General features: G+C 55.0%; 4 protein-coding genes across 4 annotated transcripts; 2 read left to right on the top strand and 2 right to left on the bottom strand.

Moving 5' to 3' along the window:
- The first annotated feature begins 2326 nt into the window (after positions 1-2326).
- On the top strand, positions 2327-4839 carry BU26DRAFT_284210 (uncharacterized protein). Its single transcript, XM_033821543.1, has 4 exons — positions 2327-3007; positions 3055-3235; positions 3286-3580; positions 3785-4839. Exons 1-4 carry the CDS (start codon positions 2762-2764, stop codon positions 4644-4646), a joined length of 1584 nt encoding a protein of 527 aa, XP_033686498.1. The 5' UTR covers positions 2327-2761; the 3' UTR covers positions 4647-4839.
- A 2460-nt stretch (positions 4840-7299) lies between these two features.
- On the bottom strand, positions 7300-7782 carry BU26DRAFT_503991 (uncharacterized protein; the record flags this gene model as incomplete). The annotated part of the gene is made up of 1 exon (XM_033826733.1): positions 7300-7782. One exon carries the CDS (start codon positions 7780-7782, stop codon positions 7300-7302), a length of 483 nt encoding a protein of 160 aa, XP_033686497.1.
- Positions 7783-8620: 838 nt separating this feature from the next.
- On the bottom strand, positions 8621-9825 carry BU26DRAFT_424262 (uncharacterized protein; the record flags this gene model as incomplete). Its single annotated transcript, XM_033823563.1, has 2 exons — positions 8621-9614; positions 9662-9825. The coding sequence occupies 2 exons, from the start codon at positions 9823-9825 to the stop codon at positions 8621-8623; spliced, it is 1158 nt and encodes a 385-aa protein (XP_033686496.1).
- Positions 9826-10118: 293 nt separating this feature from the next.
- BU26DRAFT_454772 (uncharacterized protein) lies at positions 10119-13866 on the top strand (the record flags this gene model as incomplete). Its single annotated transcript, XM_033824872.1, has 3 exons — positions 10119-10403; positions 10437-11658; positions 11714-13866. The coding sequence occupies 3 exons, from the start codon at positions 10119-10121 to the stop codon at positions 13555-13557; spliced, it is 3351 nt and encodes a 1116-aa protein (XP_033686495.1). The 3' UTR covers positions 13558-13866.
- Between the last annotated feature and the right edge of the window lie 1805 nt (positions 13867-15671).

The raw sequence follows: 15671 nt of genomic DNA, 5'->3' as shown, positions 1-15671 counted from the left end.
CTGATGCTGTTTCGAAGGCTTAAGCTGTTAATTAAGGACCCTGATACCGAGCTACATGCACTCCGCCAAGACAACATGGTCCAACGTCGCGAGGTAAGTCGAGGCGGGACTGTGGAGAAGGCGGCTCGGTATCGCTGTGCTGATCACTCCTCCAGCGGGCAGGGGACGGGGAGATGAACAGTGTGCGGGCGGAGTCCGGTGCTGCAAGGTAATTGCGAATCCAGCTGTGTGGCTTGTCTGTGATTAATTATGGGAGGGGAATCGCGCTGCCCAAAAGACGGAATAATAATAATTATGATTCATACTAGTCGTGGTTCTAGTCGTAGTCGTAGCCGTAGGAGCCTACCTACCCTATCCAAAAAGCCATGATGACCGAAAGGACCTAAATTCATGCCGTCGGAAGAACCGGAACGCCGTTATACTCAAGACAATGGATTGCCCGGATACCTGGAAGTAGAGAAAGCTCAGTGGTAGCCACCGTGCTTGGGCTTCTTGTGCTTGTCCTCCAATTTGCTTCCGATGACTGCTCCGGCGAGCGCACCAAGCAGGCCATGCCCGCCCATCTTGTTGCCGCCGAAGTAGCCCGCGGCACCGCCCCCCAGTGCGCCCATTAGCCCTCGATCGCCCTCAGCCTGCGCATTCGGATCGGTAGGGCCGTAGCTCGGCTGGCCCGGTTGGCCATATTGGGGTTGCTGGCCCTGCGGGTATTGTTCTTGCGGATAGGCGCCTTGCTGGGGGAACTGCTGCGCTGGAGCTTGGCCCGGGTACGCTTGCTGTCCGTATTGTCTGGGCAAGTATGTCAGCCGATGTTTCGAAACAATGAGCTGTCGTAGACTTACGCTGGCTGCTGTTGGCCGTATGGGTCGTACGGCGCTGGGCTCTGGCCGTGCTGGAAGCCGCCTTGTGCTGGGGGCCCGTAGCCCGGGTACTGCGGTTGCTGCTCGCTGTAGTAGCCTTGCGCTGAACCAGGCTGCTGTGGCGGATATTGGGGTTGCTGTTGATAGCCTTGATCGTAGCCCTGCTGCGGAGGAGTCGGATAGCCCTGGCCTGGAGCGGGCGATCCGTACTGATTCGGCGGATACTGCTGGTTGTATTGGTTGTAGGGGTCAGACATGGTGGAGGTGTTGTGTCGAGGTTGGGGTTGAGGTTGCGACGTTTGCGAGGCGTAGAAGGTGCCTCGATGAGGGGTGATGGAGGGGTAGTGAGGAGATGGCGGAAGTCGCGTTGGCGGCGAAAACAGAATCTGGAGCGTCGATGAAGGTGATAAGTATGTGGTCACTCAGCGCTATCGAGTCACTCTTATACACCACGGCAGCCGTATCCGACCTGCTGACTGAAAGAAGCTAGGAGGCGAAGCAGCTCTCGACGGACCTTCGCGCTGAACTCAGCCCCAATCATCCAGAGGTACAATCGCAATTCCCCGGATGCGAACGCCTTTTCGGCCTAAGCGAAGCGCCCAGCGGGCAGCCTCGTGGACGCATTTCCTCAGCACTGCGGCATGTTTCCTTGCGTTTGTCGCTGTTGCTCTCGCAGCCCGGGAGGCCGCCAATTACGCTGCGCCGAGGCTGATCGACTCCTACGATTCACCGGGAGGAATGCTGGCTTTCCGGGCCTCAGGTCGTTCAGGAAACAACATGTTCCGAGCCTGTCTGCTCCCCGCGAAACTCCTTGTGCCTCCCACAGCCCATCACTGCCGTCATGAGCGCGCTGGGCGCTGGGCACTTGGCATCCGAAGCCGGCCGGCAGCTGTCCGAGAGCGAGGCTTGGCTCCGAGCAGATTGCCGAAGCCGCCAAGAGCCTTGCCGTAGCTCTGCGCCATCCTGAGGCGCAGCGCCACCAGCACCCGTCGCAAGCAACTCCTCGCAGAAGTGTGGCTTGTCCATTCGTCATTCGAAGGCTCGCAGGCTCGTACGACCTCGGGTCTGATTTCGCAATCTTTCAGCTCATTCAGGGGTGGGGTCGGTTGCGCTGCGGGGCGAGGCTCGAGCCAAAATGGGGACACTAACAACACCAACAACACCAACACAGGTTCACGACGACAGTGGCCTTCAAACTCGCCCAATAAAGCCCACGCTTTCGCGGGTCTCACGCCGCGCCCCTGTGGCGTTTGATCTGCCTCTGGAGCTCGCCAGCCTTGCCCGAAGCGGATGCTGAAACGCCACCACCCGGCCCTGAGACAACTCCAAGACGGGCTCCCAGGGGACGCTTCGGCCTTGTGGTCAGCACGCTCCGAGCTCGAACGACCCGCAGGGCCAATGTACCCAAAACAAGCCAATTAATCAGTGTTGCGCCGACAAATCCTTCCTTTTCCAGCTATTTGCGCCCTCCAGGCGGTGCTAATTTCGCCTCTTCGCGCGTCGAGGGGCCTCTACACGTCGCCCTTCTCCTCAAACCGACATGGGACCAGAATCGACTCACTGCTAGCGCCGTTCATGCGCTTCCTCATATGCTCGTCTCTTTCCTGTCGCATTGCCATGTAGTCCCAAGCGTTCGCCCAGCATTCTGCTGCACCGCTGCTGACTTGCTTCCTCTCTGTCCTTCGTTCTGCAGCCGGGCTGCTGTTGCTAATCCTTCGTTCTTTCCTTTACCTTCCCTTCTTTTACCTCTCTGGCAGCAGTCCTAGCAGGCTTGGGACTGTAGAGTGCTTTCGATTGCGCATCTTGACCGCCGGGCGATCTTCAGATGTTGTTTGTGGACGCCATTGAGCGGCAGGAAGCTTGAGGGGCTTACCCCATCCGACGCCCCAATTACTTTGGACAATATGCCGGTGCCGAAGCCGCGAAGGGACGATCGGGTGGAATATGTGGTTGTGCGAAGAACGAATGTGGATGGCGAGGAGGTGGCCGACTTCGACTCTGCGTCCGACCCGACGCCAACTGTGAAAGCACTCCTCGACCGTCCCGACCTGAGGAGGCAGCCTCAGTCTGCGCCTACAGACTCCGAATTCGACGCCGATGATGACGATGACGACGACGATTATCCGAGCCCGACAGAGGGACCGTCGCCGGTAAGGCATGAAGGAGTGGCAAAGAGGACAGCGGCTAACGTGGATAGATCCTCGTCACGATAACGCAACAACCACAAGCACAGGCAACCGGCGGAGCATTAGCAGACAATGATCCCACCGAGACTGTCGTTGTTTCCATCTCGCCGCCACCAAGACCACCGCCACCACACCACAAAGGAGGAATATCACAGACCACGGAGCACTTGCTTATTGCTGCTGGGTCAATTGGTATGTTACGCCTTGGTATGCGCAGGGTCGCAAGTGGCTGAGTGAAGCAGGTGCTACAATCATTGTCGTCATGATCATTCTGGCTGTCTACACGATGCGGAAGCGTGGCCTCACTCTAGCGGAAGCAGTCAAGCATGGGAAGTATCACGTCACGCGCCGAGGAGCACCTCCGCCACCTCCGAAGAAACTGCAGAGCAATTGGGACCAAAAGCAGGACTACGTCGATTCTGGTTACGGATCCATGAGAAACGACGCGGTTACTGCTCCACAGGCAGCTGCATCGCTCGGTCGGTCTGGTTCAAACTCATCCCAAAGGCCTTTGATGGCCCTGGAACGCAGCGATAGGTACGTGTCCCTCATTTCATCGCAATCGGCAGAGGATTCCAAATATGGGAGAGATTACCCGTCAGCTCTGCAGCTGTGCCTCCATTGTTTTGTTTCGGTCAGCATTGCATGGACGAGACATCTGCGGGGTGCCTCCCTAATTTCCGTGACACTCAATCTTCGGAAAGACGGATCAGATGTCGGGCTAAGCTAACCGTTACGTAGTTTCAATCGGCCATCGACTGCAACCAGCCAGGTCCCTCCCACGCAACCGAAGAGCTTCCTTCTTGAGTCACCACCGCCCCCGCGCCGCAACAACTCGCACCGCCGTGATGATAGCGCAACGCCTTCCTCTCCAGTTCTCCCGGTTCAAGATGTGCGACGCAGCGCCTCCACACGCAACACCCGCTCGATCGAAGACGACGCCTCCGAACTACGATACCCAGACCCTCCACAGGAACGCGCACTATCTCCTCTACCACCGCCTCCCACCTTCAAGCAGTTCCTCTTCAACCGCCCCTCCATATCAGGCAGACCCGGTTTTGGAGGAGGTATGGTCAGCCGCTTCAGCTGGACGAACTCGAATGCGCCTCAAACACCACATGACCCGCAGCGAGACACCAACAGCCACCAGTTAGGCCGCGACAGCTTCATGACACAGCGCTCATCCGTTCCTCGATTCCGGACTATCGACTCATGGGTAAATCAGCAAACGAACCGCCTAGAAGAGCAGAAGCTCAAGGAGCAGTTCCGCCTCACGCAGACATCAACTGTCTACTCTGGCGACGATGACCGCGACGACATTCCAACCGTCCCGGAGCTGCCGAAGAACATGGATGAACTGAGAGAAATGTCGCCGCCTAACAGCGCGAAACTGGCACCGAAACCCCCAATCACACCGCCAACTCCTCCCTCCGGTGGCCTCCCAGGCAAGAACATAAAGCATGAGCGGCACGACACCCGCACGACCGTCGAAACAGCGCCCATCTTCCGTCAACACCCCGGCACCGAGGTGCGCTTCAGCCGACGAAGCGCCGTTCCCTCCGAGATCCTTGACCGAGGTCGCAACCCTGACATGCTCGCGTAACGGCCTGATCTACTGGCATCTATCTTTCCTTTCCATTCCTTTTCGTTACTAGTTGATGTACTTTGCAGACTACCCCCATCAGCGTTGATTGCATTTTGCGGGCGGAAAAGTCGGGCGCGACGAATTGAGGGCGGGCAGACGGGCGAGCGGAGCAGACGGAAGAGAAGAGGAGGTGTGTATGAGTGAGGTGCGTTATCTAATGATGAACGGCTGAATTGGCAGTGCGGAAGCGTGAACTTGTGTACCTTAAGCTCTCTGTGTATATTGCTTGATTGTGTTGTGTTGTGTTGTGCTGTGGGGCATGCAGTTGTTGGGTTGGATTGGATCGGATTGGGATGAAGTTCAATGGCAAATATCTATCTATGTAATATCAGCTTTCTACCTTCTAAACCCATCCTCGTCTTCCGTCACGTCCATCCACTTCGGACAACCAACAGCCCACACATTCCCTTCCCTCCTGGCACGTTCTCGTTCTCGTTCTCGAATTCCCGGATTTCAAATCCCCACCCCTCTCTCTCGGCCGGGAAGTCGCATCTCCGACCGTCTGAGTTTCACGCGCCGCCAAGCCGCAGCCTCGCGCTGCATGCAGGTGCTGAGTACCCGCGGGTAGGGTTTCAAGGCACGTGAAGCAAAGCAGTCTCGTCTCGGGGTTCGGAAACGTGAGCAGGTTTATGCAGGGGGCTGGCGCGGCCGAACGGGTGCAGGCACGGATGCGTGTATGGGGAGTTTGCGGCGCGGTGTCATGTGAGGTAAACAAACAAACGTGTTCAGAGAGCGGGGCGGATGGAGATTGGTCAAGCATGGGCGGGGAGGCGAGCGGGGAGGCAAGGTAAGGAGTTTCAAATAGTGACGGTGTAGCTGGGATACAGAGGGGAAGAAATCATGGATATGGCGGGGAAGGAGGGTATGATGGATCGGTGGGTGTGGGCTATGGCCGTTTTCTTGCGGGAAGAGAGAAGCGAGTGGTCTCAATACGCTCAATGGATGGGTGGGGGAGGACTTGGAGGTAACGAGTATGCAAAGATTTTGTTTCTATAAGCCCTGTGTTGGTTGGCGTACGTTGCTAGTCTGAATACGGAGATGTGTACGGAAGTTGAAATTGGCAGCCCCTCGTAGTGTATTCAGAAAACAGGTGCGAAGGGTAAAAGAAGCGCCTCCACCTAACCATTGCCTAGGCGCTCTTTCGTCTACATAGTCTACCCCTACGAGAGGGCGTGTTCTTTCGTGATTCGGTGGGCGACGGCCGGCGACAGCGCACAGCACCCAGCGGAGAAGCGCTGGAGTCACTCGGGCTGAGGGAAAGATTTCGAAAATGGCGGGTTGAATTTCTTCGTCGTCGTAGCTTTTAAAGCCACTCACCAGCCGGCTCAATCCTTTGGGATGAAGGGTGCTGTTCTTCGTTCGGCGACTGAGAGGGTCGATCCAGAGAAGACGGTCCCAGTGATCATTAGCCATTCTCGCGAGCGCCGGCTGTTGGCTGGTGAAGGACTAAACTATTATGAAATCCTGACGAGGTCCGTTTTCTTGAACATGCAGGAACCACTTTCCATCGTTAGGTGAGCTGGCCCGCGCGATTCCGACCCTCTTGAAGGTCCCACTATGGGCTGGCGCCACTGCTAGCGCTAGAATGGTACGATATGAATCATTTCGACGTAGGCCCATGAGGAGGAGTAAAGTTGGTGTTCTTATTGTCTGGCCATGGTCGCGAGAAAAGAGAGAGAATTGTGGATCGATGAACTCGGCTATTTCGATAGCTGGGAAATGAAGAGGACCCCCAGAATCCGATATGCTGTGGACCTTGATTGCCACGCACGTAATGACAAGCGGCAATGGTGACATTGAGTTGTTCGGCGTCGTCATGTCTAGCGGCTGTTGCTCGTCTCACAATCTAGCAGAGGCGAACTCTTCTAATGGGTCCCCCAGTTCCACATCGCCTGTTATGCTTGCCCATGACCATGTTGGTCCAATCCGGGTAGGTTCGGAATGTTTGTCGACGAGTGTTAACCACATGAGATCTCTTATCAAAAAGGGCTCCCAGAGGCCAGCGAAGTACTTCCAACCTGTCTTCTGCCGGATAGCAGTAGCTAATCCAGAAATAGCGGCTAGTCTGTCCGACTTGACTGTGAGAGTGCTTTTGGAGAACCGCCGAATGATGCGGCTCCACGAACAGTAGATTTTTTTTCCATCGTTGGTTCGTCGAGTTGGTGCTCGCAGTTATCCACATTAAAGAATAAGCCGCATGCCGTCTCAGCTGCTTTGTAGAGGTACTCTATGCCGAACTCATCGCGGCTTGTTTGTCGGCATTCCCAAGATAGGAATTGGCCGAACCCAACAGTCCTGCCAGATAGCACCTTCTCTTGCTGGACCCATCCTCGACAGTGAAGAGGCCAGGTCTTCCGGTGAAAAGAATCTTCAGTTCTCCAGTCAGTCGCATAAACCTGCTCGTTCGCATCCTCGTCCGATAAGAAGCAAGGGAAATACACAAGTGGATCTCGCTCCGCGAACAAGCCGTCACTATTTGCTAGGCTATCGAGGGCAGCGATACAGATATATGATCCCTTGTAGACATTGCACATCCTAGCATCTTCCACAGCCCAATCGCTGGGGTAGTCCTGTATGATGCAGAGTGAGTCAACCCATATCCATTGTATCTTCAAAAACCGAGCGACGTGGACGGCATGTTGGATGGTCTTCGGTAGCTTTTCGATGCTGATGCCGGTCTCCAGAGCAGATCTGGTGCTCGAGGTGAGTTTGAAACAATTGTCTCCACCCCCAAGAATAGCTGAGGGCCGCGTACGGCAGGTTTCTGATGTGGGATAACTGAACCGTAGAGAACTAAGCGGACGTAACCGTTCTCAGGGTCGCAAGCTAGCGGGCCGAGGTCGAGAAGCCTTGTGGGCAATCCTGCTGTTGTAATGCGCGAACAATTGGGATGATTGATCAAACAGTCCTCGACCCATTCGGCTACCATCTCAAGGGACGATTCCGATGCAGTGCAAATTGGCCTTGTCGGGTGCCTTCTAAGCCATTGAGAGTAAGCTGAGTCACTCGGAGCGGTAGTTGCAGTTGTAGGTGCAGCTTCATGGCACCTGATTGGAACATCCTTCCCTTGTATGGAGCCTGCCTCCGATTCCATGGAGGCATACAAAGCTAGTCCCCCTTTATAACTCTTCGCAATCCTGACCCAAATCTGCTTGCCCTGGATCGCGGAAGCTCGTATCTCTTCTCTCTTTCGCGTCTCGCGTTCTTGTGTCGACTTGTTCGAAAGGAAGTTATACGGGGGATCAACGAAACTGTGCCAGATAATAGTGCATAAGTGGCAGCCTGATTCTAGAGACCCCAGTAGCGCAGGTACGCTGATGTGATGTCGCAACCAACCCGGTGGTTCCAAGTCTGTGAGCGGTGGTTGAACTCGATAGCTCATCTATTCCGGGAGGGAGTGTCGATTCTTAGTTAACCAATCTCGAAGGTGCTGGCATTCCAAGCAGAGCTTGCCTAGTGCGACGTGGCTTGAAGGTACCGGAACCGAGCGCAAGTCACTAGCGGGGAGGAATTCGCGGTAGAAATGGCGCGGCCTCGGGCGATCCAGCGAGCTCGGGGTCATCTCCCTGTTTCGATCTGGATCAACATTTGACGCTACCATCTGGATTTAGTTGGATTTTAACTATCGCCGAGCTAGGTACAGCTTCCGTGTCGAAAGAGATCGGAACGTATTTTGTGGTGGCTGGACGGGTTGAACATGCATGTAATGAGAAGGCTGCGTGCCTCTTGCGGTAGGGAATTCTCCGGATCTAAGGGCTCGCCGTACAAGTAAGATAGATTCGCTGTCCTATTGTACGCACCCGCGAAGGCCTCCAGGGTAGCTGTTGCGCACGTCGTTCTATCCGGAGAATTCCACACCGTGAGAGCCTGCTGCAGGGCTCTGCAGGGCGCCTTGTGGCTCTGCTCTGAACATCTTGGCGCTACTACAGCGTTCATAATGCGCGTCGGCTAAACGCCCAATAAGCTTTCCACGGTAGTTTCCAGTCCGCAGTGCGCAAGGAATTATCAAAGATGTCGAAGTCTGCCTTTTGCAAGCGATCCAGCCACAACTGCGTGGAAATGCTCGGCATAAAGACGCCGAACGCCTTCTCGACTTCCGCAAGCTGGACATCGGCTCCCGCGTTAAGCTGCTGGGCGCTGTAGCGATGCTCCTCTTCATTTTGGTGCTCGAAATCGTGACCTAATGTTCCTTCGGAGCGCAGCTTGGAGAGCATTTCCCGGGCGGTGATGAGATGGTCGTTTGCTCGCGTAGCTACTACGAATACAGCGTCACGCAGCCCGGACGCCGCGGCGCCTTGTCGAAATACGTCTTCCTCCTTGACACCTGCTTCAGCCATAACGTCAAGCGGCAACAGAACAGCGCCGTGGGCGGGGCCTGAGGATCCAGTGACACTACCACTTGTGCTCACCAGCTGCTGTGGAGGGAATGCAACGAGCGGGATGCCTCGCAGAACAGCAGCGATGCCCATTGCCTTGCCAATATGCGACGCGATATGATCCGTAGTTATGGAAGCTTGCGGGAGCGCCGAAAGCGTCAAATACAGCATCGTCGAATACGTATTCTCCGCATAGCTCTCTAGCGATGAAAGCGTCGGATACGGAGGGTTCCCCAGGTACTGTTCCCGAGTGCTGATGATGCGATGGAACCAGTTCTTGCTGAGCCTGGCTTTCCCGCCTGAGCGCTCTTGTAGATCCTTTGCAGCTTTCGCCAGCAGAAGGGCTACGGGCTCTTTGGGAGGCGCGCCGGCTAGTGCCTTGGTCACTGTATCCCGCCAGAACTGCATGCGCATCATACCGATGGTAGGGGTGCTTGTGGTGTCTGCTACGCGGGCGACGTCGACGTTGAAAGCGCGGATGGCGAGGTAAGCATCGCGGGCGGAGAGCGGAATGAAGGTCTGGAGGATGTGCGAGGGAGCATCATAGGTCCTGAAGAGTCAGTCCTGCGTTCTTTTGGGGAGAGAATATCGAGGTACCGGACGAGGTTGGCGCAATATGCCCTTGCGCGCTGGACTTCCGAGGCGGCGGGTCGAGCAGAGTTCTTCAGACATTGTGAGGAGTGGAATTGCCTCCGGCGGTACAGTATGAAAGGAGTGTGTGCGCGCCTTATGGGAGTTACGGCGAGCTGTGGTGGACGCATTTAGATTTTCGAACCGAGGTCGCGATGGTATTACGAGACGAATTGAGAAGTCATTGCAGGTCGAGGACGACGGAAATGGGGCAGCAATTCCGACAAGAAGGGAAAATATTAGTACAGCTAAAGGCGCTCCAGACTGCAGGTGAAGAGGAAGAGTGAATTCTAGTGGAGGCTCGTGCATGACGCTATGATGTCGATCCTCGGCAGGGCAGGCGCGACCGTGACACCGTGTTTTGGGGCGGGACGCGCCTGCTCAAAGAAATTCCCGTCACCCACATCTGCCCTCCAGCAACACTATGGAGCCGGCTCACCCAGAGGAGAGACCGCTGAAGAAGCGCCGTTTCTTCGCCGAAGAGTCGTCTCCTCCGCAGGTCCTGTCAATTCGCCACGACTCTCCTCCATCAGTCGCGTCGCCGGAGCCATCGATCGGGAGTGCGGCCAGCCCTGTTTGTATAGCCGATATTGCTGGACAGCACCATGGAGGAGATTTTGGCGACTTTGATGTTGGAACCCTCCAGGCCATTGTGGGCGAGCTGCCGCTTTCAACGCTGCAGAAACTGAAGGATGTGAGCGACGGCGACGTGCAGCGAGGCAGGTAAACCCGGCTTCAAGAGTCGGCTTGTTATACTTACGTTCCTCCAGCAATCAATCTCTACCTCGATGGCTCGTGGAACACAGCGCCGCGTCCCGTAACCACCGTCTTTCCGCAGTCCCGTCCGTTGCCCTTGCAGACACCCCTCGCGAACAAACTGAAGCGGACCGACTCTGAAATGTCCAATGCGTCCACCCCTGATTCCGGCGCATCGACGCCCATGACGCCCGTCCTCAAGACGATGCCATCTAGGCGCTACATTGGCTCGTTTGGAGTAGTCGCATGGTCTACAAAGAACGGTACGGGACTGCTGAGGCATGAAGAGAAGGTCGGCATCGAGCGCACCAAGATGCAGCCAAAGCAAGGCAAAGGCAACAAACGTGTTGTGAGCCTGAAGAAGCAGGACGCCGTGGTGCGGTTTACCAATGATAGAGGAGCCGAGGTGGGCCGATTAGAGAACGAATCCGCGGCCTGGGTATCAACTCTCATCGACCAGAAGATGTGCTCGTTCGAAGGGAAGGTTGTATATGCTCCGGACAGGCTCAAGACCGGCGAAACAGTCTACCTACAACTCCGCGGCTATTTCCTTCGCAGCGCGTTTGACAAGCGGAAGTTTGCCAAGCCAGACAACAACCGTGAGGTCAGTTTGTTTGAGGAGAAGGAAAGCTCCGACGAGCGCGATCTCCGGCTACGTCAAGTTGCTCTGGTGAAGCTTTTCGAGGCCATCAATTTGCAGCCGACACGGGAGAACGAAACTACTGAGAAGCACAAGCGGCAAGGCCTACTGCAAGCCGCGGAGACCACCGAGAAGAATGAACAGAAACCCAAGTCTGGGAATGGGACACCTGCCGAGCCCGGGTCATCGCCGCCTTCGGATGAAGCAGAAGAAGGCGAGGAGCTCGAACAGGACCAACTGGATTCGCTGTACAAGAAGGCTCAGTCGTTCGATTTCGACACTCCAGCGATGCAGCCTGCAGAAACATTCGCCATGGATCTTCGCAAATACCAAAAGCAGGCTTTACATTGGATGGTTGGCAAGGAGAAGGACGAGGCCCTCACGGGCAGGGAAGAGTCGATGCATCCATTGTGGGAGGAATATGAGTGGCCAAAACAGGATGCTGATAGTATGCCTGTGCCCATTATCGAAGACCAGCCCATGTTTTATGTTAACCCGTATTCCGGTGAGCTGTCGCTTGAATTCCCTAAACAGGAGCAGAACTGCTTGGGTGGCATTCTTGCTGACGGTAAGTCACTTCGCTTACTTGTTCACTAAGTACGAGGGATGCTGACGTGCTACAGAAATGGGTCTCGGCAAGACTATTGAAATGCTGAGCTTGATGCACACTCACCGAAACGAGGTTTTCAAAGATGAATCATCAGCCACCATGAGAAACCTCCCGAGACTGTTGAAGAATAGTGCGGTTGTTGAGCCTGCTCCATATACCACATTAGTGGTGGCGCCGATGTCGCTGTTAGCACAATGGCAGAGTGAGGCGGAAAAGGCTTCCAAAGAAGGTACCCTGAAGGTCATGGTATACTACGGTGCTGAGAAGGCCGTCAACCTACAGAAACTTTGCTGCGCAGCAAACGGCTCGAATGCGCCGAACCTTATCATCACGAGCTACGGCACTGTGCTCTCAGAGTATACTCAGGTTGCAAAGCAGGATGGCAACCGAGGCTCTCACGGTGGTATCTTCTCTATCGAGTACTTCCGAATCATCCTAGACGAGGCGCATTACATCAAGAATAGGCAGTCGAAGACCGCGAAAGCGTGCTACGAACTGAGCGCGAAGCATCGATGGACCCTTACTGGCACGCCTATTGTCAATCGGCTGGAGGATCTCTTCAGCTTGGTTCGATTCCTGAAGGTCGAGCCCTGGAGTAACTTCTCCTTCTGGAAGACCTTCATCACTGTTCCTTTTGAGTCTGGAGATTTCATACGAGCCTTGGATGTCGTACAGACGGTCCTTGAACCATTGGTGCTTCGCCGAACGAAGGACATGAAGACTCCAACTGGAGAAGCGCTGGTTCCTCTCCCTCCTCGGACTATTGAGATTGACAAGATCGAGCTTTCCCAGGACGAGCGAGATGTCTACGACCACATCTACCTCCGAGCGAAGAGCGTCTTAAGGGAGAACGCCGAGAAGGGGAATCTCTTGAAGAACTATACTACCATCTTCGCACAAATTTTGCGCCTCCGTCAATCTTGCTGCCATCCTGTGCTCACGCGAAAGGCCAACATCGTCGCCGATGAAGAAGATGCTGCGCTGGCATCCGACCTTACGAGTGGACTCGCGGATGACATGGACCTTGCAAGTCTCATCGAACGCTTTACTGCCGAGGGCGACCAGGACGTCAACAAATTCGGCGCCCACGTGCTAAAGCAGATTCAAGACGAGGCCGAAGCGGAATGCCCGATATGCTCCGAAGAACCGATGATCGACCAAGCCGTCACCGGCTGCTGGCACTCAGCATGCAAAGAATGTCTGCTCAACTACATAAACCACCAGCGCGACAAGGGTGAACTCCCTCGCTGCTTCAACTGTCGCGAACCCATCAGTCCCCGCGACATCTTCGAAGTTGTCCGCCACGAGCACATCCTCGACGAAGACAACCTCCGCAGCGACTCGCTGGATTCGCCACCGCCCATATCCACGCAATCTCCCCGCATCAGTCTCCGTCGCATCGGCCTCACTGGCTCCGCTAAGACCCAAGCCCTCCTCACCCACCTCAAGCGCATCCGCCGCGAATTTCCGGCTATGAAGTCGGTCGTTTTCTCCCAATTCACCTCTTTCCTCGACCTGATAGAGCCCGCACTCAAGCGGGATCACATCCCTTTCCTCCGCTTCGACGGCACGATGGCGCAGAAGCAGCGCGCTACCGTGCTCAAAGAGTTCGCGGACTCTAAGAAACCTTACGTGCTGCTACTCAGTTTGAGAGCTGGCGGAGTGGGCCTGAACTTGACGTGTGCGCAGCGGGTTTTTATGATGGATCCGTGGTGGAGTTTTGCAGTCGAGGCGCAGGCTATTGATCGTGTGCATCGGATGGGACAGGAAGCTGAGGTTAGAGTAACGCGGTTCGTGGTTGAGGGGAGTATCGAGGAGAAGATGTTGCGGATTCAGGAGAGGAAAAAGTTTATGTGAGTGTTCCTACCTCTCGCCGCTAAAATCTCGAGCTAACTTTCCATTTAGTGCAACGTCCCTCGGAATGATGTCCGATGAGGAGAAGCGCGTCCAGCGCATCGAGGATATTAAGGAGTTGTTGAGCTAAGGAGTGGTAGTATCGCTTTCGTGTGTATACTGGGGTATGGTGGCGGGTGGGATACGGCGGCATTCTGGGGTATGTGTTCATACTAAACGTACCGAATATTCATCATGGGTGGCAGGTTCTCGGGTGCATAGAAACACATGCATTTGCATAGGTCGGCATAGCATTGCATCTAGGCGTTAGGGGGAATTCATTTGGATATGCGTCCGCCGTTTGCAGACTTTTGACGCCGTATCTCTGCCGTCGGTAGCGGAACACGGAGTAGAAGCGAAGGAGGCGTGATGTAACGAAATCGAAAGAGACACAGGGTTAGTTTCGTTGAAATGTGGACAAGAGAGCTGCGCTTCTTGTACTTTGCTTCATTTCTTTCTTTTCATTTAGAAACTGGGGAAGGAAACAATGGGGTTGCGGGTTAGTCGCCCCGAACTATTGGCGAGGTCTGCCCGAAGGCGCGTGCGGATCGTATCGTGGATAAGGTTCGACCGACTCGGTGCCGAAAACTTGGGGCTGAGCAGTCTATGGACCGAGATTGGCCGTACTTCGACAGAGGGAGAGCCGATAATTGCAAGGCAGGCTAAGAGGTCATGTAGCCATCCGAGCTCGGGGTCCTCGGGACCTCCAGAGGACCGCTTGCAGTCCTACTGAGTACATCGACCTCGCGCTCCCAAAAGAATAGCCAGTCCATCCACAACTCGCGGAGTGATTGATAGTTCGGGCAGACCTCGCGGAAAAATCGGGAGACAAGCTCGCTTAATTCTTTGCCATACAAATTCTGTCTGTGCGGCGGTCAAGCGGAACAGCCCGTCTAGGCTATGGGGGCGGTGTGGTACCAAAAATCCCTCAGCGATGACCGGAGCAGCCTCTTGAACCCGAGGCGATACTCGGGAGGCACATGATGAGACGGACGCCGCGGCTCTGCGATTATTGATAAGGCGTCCGTGATTGCGAGGCGGACACGAATCACAGCCGCCGCCCCGAGGTTTGCGGCTCCCCATCTAACTACTTCGAGAATAATGCAAGTCTTGAATGGATGTACTTATCTAGTCGGTGGTGCTCCTGTTGATTGCTGGGGTGTTCTGTGAAAATTTCATTCATTCTTCTCGAAAAGCGAAAACATTTGAGGAAGGGTAGGTGGACTCTCCGTGAACCCTCGGCACCTCTCGGCACAGAACGATTGACTCAGTTTTACTAGGAAATTCGCGCCGTCTTCTCAGCTTTACATTCGAACGTCCTCTTATCTTCCTCGTTTTCGACCTTTTCTGCCTCTAGCTGGACTTCGGCGGCCTTTCGAAAGAAGCTGGTTAATCGACAACATTACGTCGCGCGCGCGTATACATCTCTCCAAGCATCAGCCATAATACTTATTCCCTCAAATTGGCCTTCCAGGTTAGTCTTGCGGCGTGTGTCGTAACAACTCCTAACTTGGAATGAAGTTTAACTGACCATCTTAGCATACCCGGAGTTGTTCGGCAACAGAACGCAACGATGAAGATCACACGCGGGATCTCGCTTACAAATTTTCTCGTGGCGACATCCGCGCTAGGATTCCAGGTCTTTGTTCTATACCCGTGGCACAAGCAGCTACAAGGAGATTTTGAAGCGTTGAAAAAGGAGCACCTGCGCGTCTTGCGCACTATTGAGGATGCCTATTCGCATCGAAGAACGGCAGCGAGTTCGAGAGCAGCTTAGAGAGACGGGGAAATGGCGGTTCTGAAGAAGAAGTTTTTTTTTTTCCATCGCATCTCATTGCGCATGTCTTAACGGTCTAAATGTGCCGCGGCCCCTTGCATGCCCTCTGGATGACCCTTCTCCAACAGCTCTGAGCTTCCGCGCCTCGCCCCCCTCCCGTTCAAACCGTCTAATCATCGCCCGCCCACACTCCCCGCGCACCACTTCCTCCCAAACTATCAACCAAATCTCAGCTGGCAACTGTCTCAACCTCATACACTGCTCCTGGCTTTTCACTCGCTTTTTACCGCTAGGCAACGTC

This window comes from Trematosphaeria pertusa, assembly GCF_010094035.1.
Source record: "Trematosphaeria pertusa strain CBS 122368 unplaced genomic scaffold BU26scaffold_5, whole genome shotgun sequence".
In the NCBI taxonomy this organism is placed as follows: domain Eukaryota; kingdom Fungi; phylum Ascomycota; class Dothideomycetes; order Pleosporales; family Trematosphaeriaceae; genus Trematosphaeria; species Trematosphaeria pertusa.
Note: the sequence above shows the minus strand (reverse complement) of the source record. Positions and strands in the feature narration are given on the sequence as shown.

Coding starts and splice junctions, on each gene's coding strand:
- BU26DRAFT_284210 (XM_033821543.1), top strand. CDS start 2,762: ATGCCGGTGCCGAAGCCGCGAAGGGACGATCGGGTGGAATATGTGGTT. Junction 3,008..3,054: donor CGACAGAGGGACCGTCGCCG/GTAAGGCATGAA, acceptor TAACGTGGATAG/ATCCTCGTCACGATAACGCA. Junction 3,581..3,784: donor GCCCTGGAACGCAGCGATAG/GTACGTGTCCCT, acceptor ACCGTTACGTAG/TTTCAATCGGCCATCGACTG.